The sequence below is a fragment of the Ipomoea nil genome, unplaced genomic scaffold (assembly GCF_001879475.1).
Source record: "Ipomoea nil cultivar Tokyo-kokei standard unplaced genomic scaffold, Asagao_1.1 scaffold0317, whole genome shotgun sequence".
Classification (NCBI taxonomy): Eukaryota; Viridiplantae; Streptophyta; class Magnoliopsida; order Solanales; family Convolvulaceae; genus Ipomoea; species Ipomoea nil.
In genome coordinates this window covers 5,357,931-5,372,043 of record NW_017616745.1, presented here as the reverse complement: position 1 = coordinate 5,372,043, position 14,113 = coordinate 5,357,931, and the positions used below count along the sequence as shown (strand labels likewise).

The following is a 14,113-nucleotide window of genomic DNA, read 5'->3' as shown; positions in this document are numbered from 1 at the left end:
TATAACAATAAATATTGTTGGATATAGCGAAAAATAAAACATATTAACTTTATAAAAATATGAAACATAATTAATTTGATAAAACAATTCGAATATAAAACACATTATAAATTACACATTCCATTATTAATATAAAGAAAGTTATAATGGAAGTTATATATATCATGCCAAAATTTAATTGTGTTAATCAAAAAAGTGAAGAAAACTGTGACATTGTCAATGCAAAGAGTCGAACCCAGGCCATTTCGAAACTCATACACATTAGCTACCACCTTATAATCTGTTTTATAATACTTACTAGTTTTTTACGCGCATTGCGCGATTGGGATGATGCCCAATGTTTTTTTTTTTTTAATATTAGAATTAGACTAACGGTGAATTAACGGTATTTAACGGAAAAGTTAAATGGATAATCATATAATTAAGGATAAATTACAAAAATATTAAAAAAATTAAAACCTGAACAATTTGAACCATTCATTTGATTTAATAATTTGACGGTCATTTTTTCTACCCAATGTTAATAATTAAATAAATTCGTTGTTCAAATCCGCTAATATAATCCGCTAACTACTGATTGTCAAACAAGGACATTGCAAGGTAGTTCTCACTTCAATTTGTTGTGTGATTTGAATACTCTCTTTGTCACAAAATCTCTCAAGTAGTTAATATGGTTGGCTTTAATTAATTATATTTTTTTTTAATTTTTTCATGGTATTAATAAAATACTTGGTAAATAAATATATAGCATTATTTTGTATTATAACTTTGATATTTAATTAGAAAAATAGTGCACAAAAAAGATAATAGACAATGTAGTAAATATAATCAATTGATGAATTTGAATGTAAAAATTTTTACATTTGAGAAAAATAAAGACAATATAACTAATGAAAAATATTTCTCTTAATTAATTTATTGATAATGAATAATTTTTTTCACTGAATTAAGACATTGTAAGGACAATGTAGCGAATATAATCAATTAATAAATTTGAATATAAAGAATTTTTATATTGTAGAAAAATAAAGACAATATAACTAATACAATTATTTCTCTTATTTAATTTATTGATAATGAATAATTTTTTTTTTGAATAAAGGCATTGTGGACACATAATTCTAAATTAAAGAAATGCATATCTATAATTTTTTGTTGTAGCTACTAAATTATTATTTATATAATTTAATAAGAGTAAAATAGAGTACTAATTATGCCAACTTTGATTGGGATGAGGTTCGAACCTAAGACCTTTTTTTTTTTTTTAATTGAAATCAATGAGTAAGTTAACGGTGAACTAACGGCAATTCTTAAAATTTTAACGGAATTAGTAACGGTGTGTGGGTATTTTAGGAAATTTTAGTATAAAATTTAAATCTTATCAATCTGAGCCATTCATTTGATTAAAATCTGTGACCGCCATTTTTTCTACCCATTATAGGCCTAACTCTCTTGGGCTCTTATTAGTATAGTAGATAGTAGATATGAATAATGTACTATATATACATATTATATACAATATAGGGTAGGGGAGGGGTGGGGTGGGGTGAGGGGGGGCAGCTGACCCCCCTGACTCCCCCTGCCCCCCCTCTGGCTCCGTCTATGTCTATAATGAACTTACTAAAAATAAACGTGTATCAAGAATTCAAGATTAATCTTGTAAAGTAGACTCGAGATTTATAATATAATTTGCAATCTACGGACTTGAACTAGGAAAAATGAATTATGAAGGTTGGTAGTACATCAGTTATACCATAGACAAATAAGGTGGACTCGAATCTAAAATACACAATTCATATATTGAATATTCACAATTTAAATTGTGGATATTCAGTATGTAAACTTGTGAAAATTCAGTAGGTAAATTGTAAATAGGAATAAGGTTCAAATTGGCCACTGAACGTAACCTGAAAATGCAATTAGGCCACTGAACGAAAAAAAAAGTGTAATTAGGCCACTGAACACTCAAAAAATGTGCAATTTCACCTTACAGCAGATTACCCTCAATTTTAGCAGGTTATCTGCTTACGTGGCAGCTGAGTTGTCATTTTTAATAAATTTTAAAGATTTTTTAATAAATTTTTATTTAATTTTTTTTTAAAAAATAAAAACGACTTTATTTTATTATTTATTTTTTTCAATTTTTTATAAAATTTATTATTAAAATTAATTATTAAAAATTATTTAAAATTTATTAAAAATGCCAACTCAGCTGCCACGTAAGCAGGTAACCTGCTAAAATTGATGGTAACCTGCTATCCGGTGAAATTGCATACGTTTGAAGAGTTCAGTGGCCTAATTGCACGTTTTTGGAGTGTTCAGTGGCCTAATTGCACTTTTTTTTCGTTCAGTGACTTAATTGCATTTTCAGGTTACGTTCAGTGGCCAATTTGAACCTTATTCCTTGTAAATATTCAATATGTAAATTATATATTTTTGAATTCAAGTCAATATTGCAAGGTGGACCGTGTTCACAGAATAATTTGCCCGGTAGTAGGTGTTGGGCTTGGGAGGAACGGGAGCAGTTAGATGACTTGATACTTAAACAATTTTGATCACCTTATACTCATACTTAAACATAAATCACTTCATTGATTTATAATTTATGCTTGGCTAAATGTATTTAAGCACTAATATATTAATGAATTTTTTGCACTTTTAGTTCCACGACTATAGTGGCACTGGCAGAATTGATCCACGACTTTTGAACCTTGCAATTTTAGTCCACGACTATTGATTTTTTTGCAAAAATGTTCCTTCCGGCCACTTTTCCGTCAAAATTTTATCGGGAAAAAAAAATTCTCTATTTTTAGCCGGGTTAAAATTGACATTTTACTTATCTCAAAAAAAAGAAAAAAATTGATATTTGACTACATACAATATTACTGGGCTACATACTACTGCCCCAGGTAACGGAGTACATGTACCACTCCAATGCTGTTGCCGGATAACCCAACTAGCCCGGGGAACGCCACGGCCGCTCCGCCGCTTACTGACAGCCCTGCCTGCTCCAGGAACTCCGCCGCCTGGGGCAGTAGTATGTAACCCAGTATTATTGTATGTAGTCAAATATCAATTTTTTTCTTTTAATTTTTTTAGATAAGTAAAATGTCAATTTTAACTCGGCTAAAAATGAAAATTTTTTTTCGGTGAAATTTTAACGGAAAAGTGGTCGGAAGGACCATTTTTACAAAAAAAATCAATAGTTGTGGACTAAAATTGCAAGGTTCAAAAGTCGTGGATCAATTCGTCATGCCACTATAGTCATGGGACTAAAAGTGCAAAAAACTCTATATTAATCTATCTCAACTACTAACACCACATAATCAACAAACTTTAGCCTAAGACGCAATTTTTAATGCAGTAAAAATTTACCTTTAAGCAATATACTAAAAATAAATTTTTAAAAATAATTTATAGTACAATAAAAAAAATTCATTATCCTAAAAATGAATATATATGTCAGTCCTTGTAACATTGACCATAATCCACAATATAATGATTGGTCTAATCCTTTCCCGTTCAGTACCAAATGTTGACTCATTCACTAGAAACAAGACTAAATTTTTATTTGACGACTACTTAAATTACCTACTAAGAATCTTGTGGTTCAATGGTACCAAATTGAATTCTCATATGAGAGGTTGTGGATTTGAGCCTTAGTGGAGTTATTTATTGATTCTTTACCTCGTCAGGCTATCATATTCTATTTTTAATATGCCATATGTCAGTTTTATTTTATTATTCTTTTGATTAGACCGCAATGTGTCCTGAGTGGTAATTTACATCATGAACCAGAGTCCACATAGCATTATGGACTCTTGATCGAAACGAAGAGCTACAAAATTCATACTCGTAAGATATAGAATTTCATAACACAAGACACATATACATGTTATATATTTACTTATTTTTCAAATCTGATTTAGGTACAAAATTTGTGTACATAGGCATATAATTTCACAACACAAGACACATAAATTTATAACATAAGACACAATTACTAAATTGTTTCAGGTACAAAATTTCATAACACAAGACACAAAACTCACAACATGAGACACATACACATGCACCAGGGTCCACAGTGCAGTGTGAACCCTGGTCCATGGTATAAGGATTGGTCTCGAGTAGACCCTAAGAGCATCCACATCAGTTGGGGAGAATTTGGGGATAATGTAAGAGTGATTAGGAAAGAGAAAGTGGGAGGGGAGAGAAAAAAAGGAAAAAAAAAGGTGAAAACTGAAATTAAAAAAAAAAAAAAAACAAAAAGCTGAAGCGTCAGGCGCACTGAAACAGCGCGCCTGACGCGTACACGGGCGCGTGCAATGCATGTGCCCGTGTGGCCACAGGCTGTGCGCAAACGTGCGCAACCTGTGTTGCTTAATTTTTTTTTACTTTTTCTTTCTTCTGACATTATTTTTGCATTTGCAAGACAAATATTCTCTCAAATAACCCCACTCCACATCTCTTAATATCCCCATCTAAGTTTATTCATCTGACATTAATCCCTTATTAACCTTTGGTGTGGATGCTCTAACTATATGAGGTAACTTTATATTCGTACTATACTCAAACTAATTACAGTTCACATCAAACCAATCCTATTAAGGGACAATTACGGGTCATGTTGATTTTTTTTTTTATACGAAAGAAAATTTTGAACTCTCAATATGTTTTAAATGATGAAAGTGTACGACCTCACCTCAACCAAACTAATTATATATTGTTTTCTTTGCCGAATAGCATAAAACAATAAAACAATATAGTATATAGTATAATATTAATAAAAAATCAAACAAACTAAATAGAATAAAATACGAAACACCCTAACTTGACATGACCGAAATCAAAACAGGTCTACAATGTTTCAGAGCTGACCAAAAACTTTGTTTTCTCTCTCTAAAATTCCTCCCGATTCCATCGTAAAAAGCTCCGAGGTTTTCCTTATCTGCTAAGCTGCCTCATTTTCGTCAGTATTATTAACCGTTCATATTCAGATCTCAGCTTCTCTGATTGCCGAGGAGCTACCTTCTGAGCTGAAATGGCCGGCCGTTACGATAGCAATCCTTTCGAGGAAGAGGAAGAAGTTAATCCGTTTGCCGTAAGCTCACTCCTTCCCTCTCTCTACGCGTATTTGTGTGCCTGTGTTTCTCTGTTCTAAGGCTCAGATGCGCGATTCAACTTCTCTACCTCTGTATTTACTGTATTTATGTTTGTATGTGTGTGCTTTGCCTAATTGTCTACCTGTTGCTTTGTAAGTAGTAATTTGATTCAGAATTTGGTACTGCGGAAGAGTTTTTTGAGGTGTTAGGATGCGATCTATTGGAAATCTGAAATGGATTGGATTTCCGTATGGGAGTTGGGGATTGAGTTGATCGATTTGACTTACTGTATGCTGTTTTGTACTTCTGTTATGTTAGGTATAGCTACATGTGTATATTGCTTGGAACATTAGATTTATGTTTGGTAAATTGAACCTTGTGGTTGGGAAAAGCTGAAGAAGTGCGATCTGTGTTTTGAGTATGAGGAAAGACTGGCTTTGTGTGGCCACAGCTGTAGGAAGTTGGTTATTTATAGGAATGCCCTCAGTATGTATGAGTTGGTTTTACTGGTTCTGGCTCTGATTCTTGAACTTCTCATGTGTGTCTAAGAGCATCAATATGAAATTTCTGCCTTGTACTTTTGGTATGTCACTTATTTTTTCTTCTCATGTTTGCTAACCAGGACCATGGAGCTAGGGGAAAAGCAGCAGGGGGGTCTGCATTTAGTGGAGGTGCATTTTACACAACAGTAAGTTTGGATTGTTTCCTTCGGTTTTTGAAGTTGTGTAAAAATAAAAACTCATTAATCATATAATGGATGTTGTGCAGAAATAACCAGCACCTAGAATTGTCTTTAGTAGCTATAGACTGAGAATTATTATTTTTACTATTGTTAATGTGCCACATTAATGAGATCCTGAATAGAATTTTTGTTTTTACCCTGTTTTATTCTGCGTTTAGTAAGATGAAAACATCGGATAAAACACGAAAAATGATTTAATGCTGTCAGTAAAACATTGAAATAACAATTACCAAGATATAATAAAACCACTGCTCTAACCTGAATTGACAATTGTTCTACTTGTAGTTCCTATAGTCTTCCCGTAATTGCAAATCTAGCCCATCTGCCAAATACTCTTTGTCAAATAACAGTTCCAATAAATCTATTTTCTGTTTGAGTTATTAAATAAAATATGAATTTGATTACAAGCAGTCAAGCAGTTGATCGATAGTACTTCAAGACTGTTTACCACTTTACCCTCATGGTGGATGTTAGGTTTGGGAAGTTGTGACTCTGGGAGGTCGTTTAGACAGTGTTTAGGGGTTTGGAGTATCAAATTTATGGTTTTGAAATTTGAATGCTGGTTGAATTTGGCATTCAGTGGTTATGGTGTTCAAATTAGTCAAATAGGAGGTCAACAACTATCTCTAATTTAGAAACTATTAGTTTCTCTTGTTTGGACAAGAAAGAAAATGTAAGGGAAAGATTATAGAAATTGGGGAAGAAAATAATCCTTTATCGTATCAAACATATTTTTCTCTAACAAAATGGGAGGAAAATGATGAAAAAATTAGCCCTCTATTTCTCAGTGGACATGACGTATGGAACTCCTTTCTTCCTCTCTCTCTCTCTCTCTCTCTCTCTATCTATCTCTCTCTCTCTCTCTCTCTCTCTCTTAATTTCCTTCCTATCTAACCAACTTGCCCACCCCTCCCTACCCCAAACTTTCTCCCCATCCTAATTCCTAACACAGCACAAATGTTGAAATGGGGTGATATGATATCATCAGTTGCATGGTGGTAATACACAGGTGCTTTATTTGGGACTGATTGCCCTATTATTGTGGCAGACCTTATACTGATATTGGTGGGGCCATGCAAACTTACACAGTCATAGAAGAGGAGAGAAATAGAGCAAGGTGGATAAGTTCTGTGTGATACTCTGCTGGTAGTTTGTATACAAATTTTGGATATACTGACTGTGTGACTCGCTATGATTTTTTTAAAGTAATCTTTTAGCTAGTGGCCGAGCCAGGATTTAGCTGTTGATGGGCAAGTGTGATGGTGGTGAAGTGAAGTTTAGGTTGAGTCAAGTTTTGACACATCTAATTTTCGAATTGTATAGATGTTGGAATTGGGTCTAGTTGGTTTTTATTGAATTTAAGTATGAACCTTAAAAATGGACTGGATTGACTCATTTCTCTTTGGGCTCAAATTAGTTAATAAAAAATCATATTATTCTAAAATAGTAAAATGTAAAATTATTATAATTTTTATTTATTTCATAATATAAAATTACATAGCTTTATTTATTCTACTCATGAAAATAAATATTGCACCCATTGCTTTTAAAGTACTAAAAGAGTTTAAAAAGGAAAATTATAAGAAAAATTCAAGTATATCCAAATGTCAAATTATTCCTATTAATAGTTAATTCAAAGGTTTTATAAGAAGATGCATGATTAATAATTATATTAAGGTGCAGCAATATATTGATTATTAATTCACAATAAAAAGTTAGAATCTAAAACAACAAATCAAAAAAGTTGCTTTTGTCCCTTAAGAAAAGGGACCTGGGCATGATAATATAATGGAATCTAATTTTGTGGATAAACTTGGAGTTGGAGCTAATTCGCTGTTAAAGTTTGTTGTTTGAAACCTTAATCATTTGTCTATTCTCAAAGCTTTTGAAAGCTATGTATAATTAGAAAGACATTTAACATTCTAACTTTAATGCTAAATCTTTATTATAAAACTTAGAGACATTTTTAATATGTTATTAAGAAAAAATTATTCATTATAAATTAGAATCTTTTTATGTATTTGTGAAGTCAATTATATTTTGTCAATATGTATTATTTTCATATACTATGAGGGTACTTTATTATTATTGTTATTGTTGTTGTTGTTGTTATTATTATTATTATTATTATTATTATTATTATTATTATTATTTTAAGAAATAAGTTTAGAATTTTTTAGTACATTTATAATTTAGTTAAAAATCATACAAAACGGAACCAGTGGAGAAAATCAACTTATGAACCTTTTGTATTTTGATATGTGAAAAGTATAACTAAAGATTGGCACAAGCCGGGGTGGGGGTGGTGAATGGAATGTATTTCTAAATTTTTTAACAAAATACTACTGCATCCGTCCCAATTTGCTGTTATGGAGGTAAATTACTAAATTTTTACTTTTTAAGTTTTGATATTTGTAAGGTTAACTTTTGCAAATAAAATTTGATATTAAAAAACTATGTATTACTCCGTAACTATTAAGTATTTACTTATTTCAAGAATCTCAACTCAAAATTTTAAAGAAATATGTTATTATGTTTAAAGAAAAGAAAAGTTCCACTTCTATTTGTAGCTCCATTTGTGTACCTGACTACCTGAGTACTACACAAGCATAAAACATATTTTGATTATTATTCTTTATCTGTCTAACATGTTTCAAAACATCTTGATTAAATATTTTCATTTCTCATTGCAGAGCTCTGGCAGTGTTCCTCCAGCTACAAACTCAAGGCTTTCACCTCTTCCTCCTGAACCAGCTGGTTTCTATAATAGCAATGACTCTGTTGATATTCCACTAGACAATACATCGGTGTGTTAACTTCCAGAATTGATGAGTACACATAGCTGTGTTCATCTTCTTTGTTGTTTGTTGATGTCTATTAATTTGGTTTTATAGATTGATATCAATTTTAAACACAGGATTTAAAAAAGAAAGAGAAGGAGTTACAGGCTAAAGAGTCTGAACTGAGGAGAAGGGAGCAGGTATATATTAATGGAAAATATGAACTTCTTTCTTATCAACATTTGTCTTAGTAAGTTTTAAATTTCATTATTTTGAGTCCTGCATCTTAGTTTATATTCTTGTTCTCACTGGCTTGTGTAGAGCTTGGATTGCTACATCATTACAACTGCAGGAAAATTTTCAGAACTGTTCACAAAATTCAATAAGTAGATGTCATGATGCCTTTGTGGACAATACACTTTTTTCTTTTTCTTTTTTGGTTGTAATTTATTATAGTGAAGCACCACAATGTGAAATGAACTGCATTTCTGAAATGTGTACGTTGGGAGAGGGTTGTGCACAGTGCACCAATTCAAATTAAATGTTTATGAATCTCAAACATTTGGTCCAGTTGCAGAACTATGCATCATGGGCTCCTAAGCAAGGGTGTAATCCAAATTGATTTCAATACGCTACTACCTCCTTGTGTCAATATTTTTTTTTTACCTTCATCAACCATGTCTCTCACTGAAGTGAATGGACATTTTCCCAATTCTTTTCTTTCTATACTCCCAAAAAAAGTTCCTCTTATTTACTGGGAATTACTGGTGTGGTGAAATACCTTTTCATTATTTGATTTTTTTTTTTTTCTGTAATTCAGGACTTAAAGCGGAGAGAAGATGCCGCTGCTCGAGGTGCTTTTTACTCTTACTTGATATCTTTCCTCTTGCATCTCTATTCCATAACCTCTATTGTTTGTTAAGCATTTATGGCATATTAGACTTGAGTAATACATGCATACATTTCAGTGGCAAATTGACAATGATCACTGGTAAAATTGCCAAGATATAATTTGAGAAGAATGAAGTATAGCATTTTTAAAGTATCAGCAGTCTTTCATACTAGATAAAATATCAGCAAAGTGAAGGTATAACTGTTAACTATTCACTAAGCATGATTAACACAAATATCTAGATTGTAATTGTTTGATATTACATAATGGAATAATATAAATAATATGAAGTACAACACAAGGATAAAACTTAAAACATGTGAAGTGAAGCTATGCAAAAGGAAAAGGTTACTTCAAAGTAATTTGAAAAGCATAATGTACACCTCTACAAAGTGTAGATTTGTGTATTGTTCACAGTAAGTACTATGCACACAGCACACATCTTTGGGAAAGTTTGGGCTCTACTTAAATCGGTTACCAACCAAAAGAAAAGATAAAAATACACTGACATAGTATAACATGATGGATGATGTCATAGAGGAGATAGTGAGGGACTATTTCTTATTTTCTTTCATTTGTATATTGGGGAATGCTCCAGAAGCCAAAAGAGACAAAAGGCTGTGGCAGGAAAAGCATATCCTGATCAGGGTTAGAAGCCCAATTTTTTTGACATTTACAGTTTGAATTATGTTAAATAAAAAATTAGTGCTGCAGACATACAATTTGTCTACACACAAAATTATAATTATTAATTTATTACATAGTTAATGTAACCTTTTCACTTAACTGGGCTTGCTTTTTACAGCCTCCTTATGCCTATCCATTGTTCATGTTTTATCCTTAACTTCTTTTTCATCTGCAACATGCGTGCCAAATTGTCTTGTAACTTGACAATGTTTGATGCAACCTTAGTCTTGAAATATCTATTGACTGACTTACAAATTGAATTGTCAACTTTGATGTGCAGCTGGTATTGTTCTTGAGGAGAAGAACTGGCCTCCATTCCTCCCAATAATTCACCATGATATTGCTAATGAAATTCCAATTCATCTTCAGAGGCTGCAGTATGTTGCATTTACAACCTTGTTGGGTATGCCAAGTTTTGTTTCCTATGTTGGAATCGAAAATTCCTCCTCTTGTTGTGCAGCTCCATTTTAGCTAGGCTGTGTATATGCAGTTGAACTCCCAGTGTTGATTGCGAAAATTATAGGTTTCTAGAACTTTTAGGTGTTCTAGTGCCCATCTTGTATTTTATAGAGGTCTATCTTTTCTGATTTGAAGTTTTCAAGCTTTTTCATATGGCTACTTGCCTACTTGTTTCCTTATTTGTTGTGTAATGTAATGCTTTGTTTTTATATGCACTGTTGGTGAGCAGGGCTTGTTGCTTGTCTTTTGTGGAATGTAATTGCTGTCACTACTGCATGGATTAAAGAGGGAGGTTTGTATACATCATGTTTGATTTAGGTGAATGCTATTAATCATAATGCTCTTGACTAGGTATTCTAATCTGAAGATTTTTGTTGCAGATGTAAAAATCTGGTTCCTATCTCTTATCTATTTCATCTCAGGGGTTCCAGGAGCCTATGTACTGTGGTATCGTCCACTATATCGTGCTTTTAGGTAAATTTTCCTCAGTTGAACCATATTCTACTTGTGTCAATGAATCAGTTATTCTTGATAAAATGTGTCTGGCAATCTTAGGTGTTGGGGATTGCAAACTATTTTGCTAAATTTTACCTTAGAAAAATACTTATTGTAATACATGCTAGTTTTTAGGTGGTAACTCTTTACTTTATGACACTAAATGTTCTTGACTTGTTCACCTTTTCCTTTTGTGTATATACTTGTGTATATATTGCAATGCATATGCATCCGTTTCCTTATTTTCATTAAATGTGTCTGTCCTTTTCTTATGTAATGCATTTTTAAACATGATGTGATATGGCTTATATTTTAATGGATTTTGCAGGAATGAAAGTGCACTGAAGTTTGGATGGTTTTTCATGTTTTACTTGGTAAGATTCTTGTGCTGAAGTCCTGTATTCCTTGCCTTGTGATTCAAAATTCTCACATCTTGCCCCTCTGTGCAGCTTCACATTGGATTCTGCATCTTTGCTGCTGTTGCTCCTCCAGTAGTTTTCAGAGGCAAATCTCTAACGTAAATTCCTATTGCTACTTGCATATAAACTTCTTTAGGGAACTCATTTGATAGCTACTGCACTTTTTTTCATTGGTTAAATTTCTGCATCACAATTTGTCTTCACCTATTTGAGGAGATGATTATGGTTACAGTGTTGTAAACTCCAACTTCTAGTTTGTCAATCTGTGCAAAATCTATGCCGATGCCATCTCATTAAAGGAGTTGGTTACATACATTTACTAATAATCTGAACCTGCGTTATTTGTTGGAACAGAGGTATCCTGCCCGCAGTAGACCTCATAGGCAAGCAAGTATTGGTCGGGGTAAGTATTGAGCATATGCTTGGGGTTATTTTTATATTTTCTTTTTCTCTTTCTTTTACCCCTCTCCACGTTTCTGGGTTGTTAAAAGAGAAACGAACCAGCCGCAAGTGGAATGTGTGTCATATAGCAAGAGTCTACCCACTGAATAGTTTCTGGTGATTCATATGTTAACAGATTTTCTACTTCATCGGCTTTGGCCTTTTTTGCCTGGAATCAGTAATCAGTGTCTGGGTTATTCAGGTACGCCTCAATCTCATTCTTTATACTTTATACATGCATAAGGAACTACTTACAGTCTCGCTCCTCGAGTTCCCGGAATCCAAATTGTTCTTATCAAGTGCCCTGTCATTTTGCAGCAAGTCTACATGTATTTCCGAGGCAGTGGCAAAGCTGCACAGATGAAACGCGAGGCTGCTAGAGGAGCCATGAGAGCGGCGATATGATGTTCTCCCCCTCCCACTACCACCGCTGCATTGAGTGATTTTGGGCACTGACGAGTTGGCCTGCCTGTGTGCCAATTAGGCGGGCGCTAGATACATGAGTTGCTTACTTCAGCTTAGGCATATATGCTTGTTTCATATGTTAGTATTTGTTCCTGCGATATATGGTTTTACCTTTTGACCAAAGTGCCTTGATTACATTATAGAAACTATACTTTCTACCTTTTTGGACACAACGGATTCGTGTGTAAATCTATATCGTTTTCATTAATCATTATTTGGTGCTTCTATATTTGGGTGTCTTCAAAAATCTAAAAAGATAGGTGATCTAGTAATTACACAGAAGTCAATTAAGTTGTCATTTTGTCATCATAAAATTAAATGATATCTTCCGTCTATATTTTTTATACGATAGTTTTGATATAAAATTGAATGATGTATTATTAATGTTTTGGTTGGACATTTTCTGACCAATTAATTTAGTCTATACATTGAAATATTTGACATTCACCAAATACCGTGAGCAGATTTGGTTGGACGCAATTATAAGTCTTTTCTAATCAAATTCTTTAACATTTAAAATTAAATTGTTTAGTTGGGTGAAATTACAATTTCTTTAACTCATTGAATTGAATTCAGCAACAATAGGGAAAGAGAAAAAAATGATAATATTACCCTTAATTATTATTATTATTATTATATAAAGACTATTAATCTTTATAGGGATGCAATTAAACCATCGAACTCAAATAACCATCAAATAAGCCATTGAACCCGAAAAAAAGAGCAAATAAGCCATTGAACCCTGAAAAAAAAAGCAATTAACATTTTTTATAGGTTAACTCCAAGTTGTTGCTGATTGGATTGCCAAATTTTTATTTTATTTACGTTTTTTTTTTTTTTTTTATTAATATTATGCACTTGGATAGTATTATATTTTAAAATAATTATAATCTAAATAGTTTTATCTTGTCGAGATTTGATTTGTTTATTTATTATTATTTTTTCACTAGATCTTTTGTTTAAAAAAATAATACGTAATAAATAAATAAATTAGATCTAGACAAGACAAAACTACTTTGATTATAATTACTTTAAAATATATTACTATGTAGATAGATTATAATAATAAAAAAAACGTAAATAAAATAAACATTTGGCAATCCAGTCAGTAAAAACCTGGAGTTAACCTGTTAAAAATGTTAATTGCTCTTTTTTTCCGAGTTCAATGGCTTATTTGGGGGTTATTTGAGTTTGATGGCTTAATTACTTTTTTCCCAAATAGTTCAGTGACTTATTTGTACTTTATCCCATCTTTATATCACCTCTTCTCTTTTAATTCTCGATAATTCTAATTTGACTTTTTACGTCCCATAACAAGTCTATGTCGGTCGCTATCAAAATATTAATGATGTAGGCTTGTTATAATTATGGGTCACTTGATTTGAGTGCTGCTGATTAGTCATAGGGCCGTTTGATTTGAGTGCCACTCGTTATATTATAGACCGCGGTGCACATGCACCGCGGTAAAAAACGGCGTCGTTTCTTTAAGTAAAGAAACGGCCCGCCGTTAGAGTTAACGGAGTCCGTTTGTTTGGTGTATTAAACACCAACTGACACTATAGTATATCTAAACCGATACTGTAGTTATATCAAAATGATACTGTAGTTATAGTTAAATGAAACTTCAG

At 32.4% G+C, this 14,113-nt stretch overlaps 1 protein-coding gene and 1 long non-coding RNA gene across 2 annotated transcripts; both read left to right on the top strand.

Annotated features, from left to right (window-relative positions):
- Positions 1-4,830: 4,830 nt before the first annotated feature.
- On the top strand, positions 4,831-12,714 carry LOC109170578 (secretory carrier-associated membrane protein 3-like). Its single transcript, XM_019319757.1, has 13 exons — positions 4,831-5,104; positions 5,728-5,793; positions 8,541-8,654; positions 8,765-8,827; positions 9,448-9,481; positions 10,487-10,609; positions 10,895-10,957; positions 11,046-11,139; positions 11,489-11,534; positions 11,610-11,677; positions 11,934-11,982; positions 12,157-12,222; positions 12,339-12,714. Exons 1-13 carry the CDS (start codon positions 5,045-5,047, stop codon positions 12,423-12,425), a joined length of 933 nt encoding a protein of 310 aa, XP_019175302.1. The 5' UTR covers positions 4,831-5,044; the 3' UTR covers positions 12,426-12,714.
- LOC109170586 lies at positions 6,169-7,291 on the top strand. Its single transcript, XR_002052470.1, has 2 exons — positions 6,169-6,964; positions 7,054-7,291. It is a non-coding gene; the product is annotated as an uncharacterized LOC109170586 (long non-coding RNA).
- Positions 12,715-14,113: the final 1,399 nt, after the last annotated feature.

Bases quoted from the DNA above. Each gene is read 5' to 3' on its own strand.
- LOC109170578 (XM_019319757.1), top strand. From the start codon at position 5,045: ATGGCCGGCCGTTACGATAGCAATCCTTTCGAGGAAGAGGAAGAAGTT. The intron at 8,655-8,764 runs GTGTGTTAACTT...TTTTAAACACAG, and splicing joins TTCCACTAGACAATACATCG to GATTTAAAAAAGAAAGAGAA. The intron at 11,140-11,488 runs GTAAATTTTCCT...TGGATTTTGCAG, and splicing joins CCACTATATCGTGCTTTTAG to GAATGAAAGTGCACTGAAGT.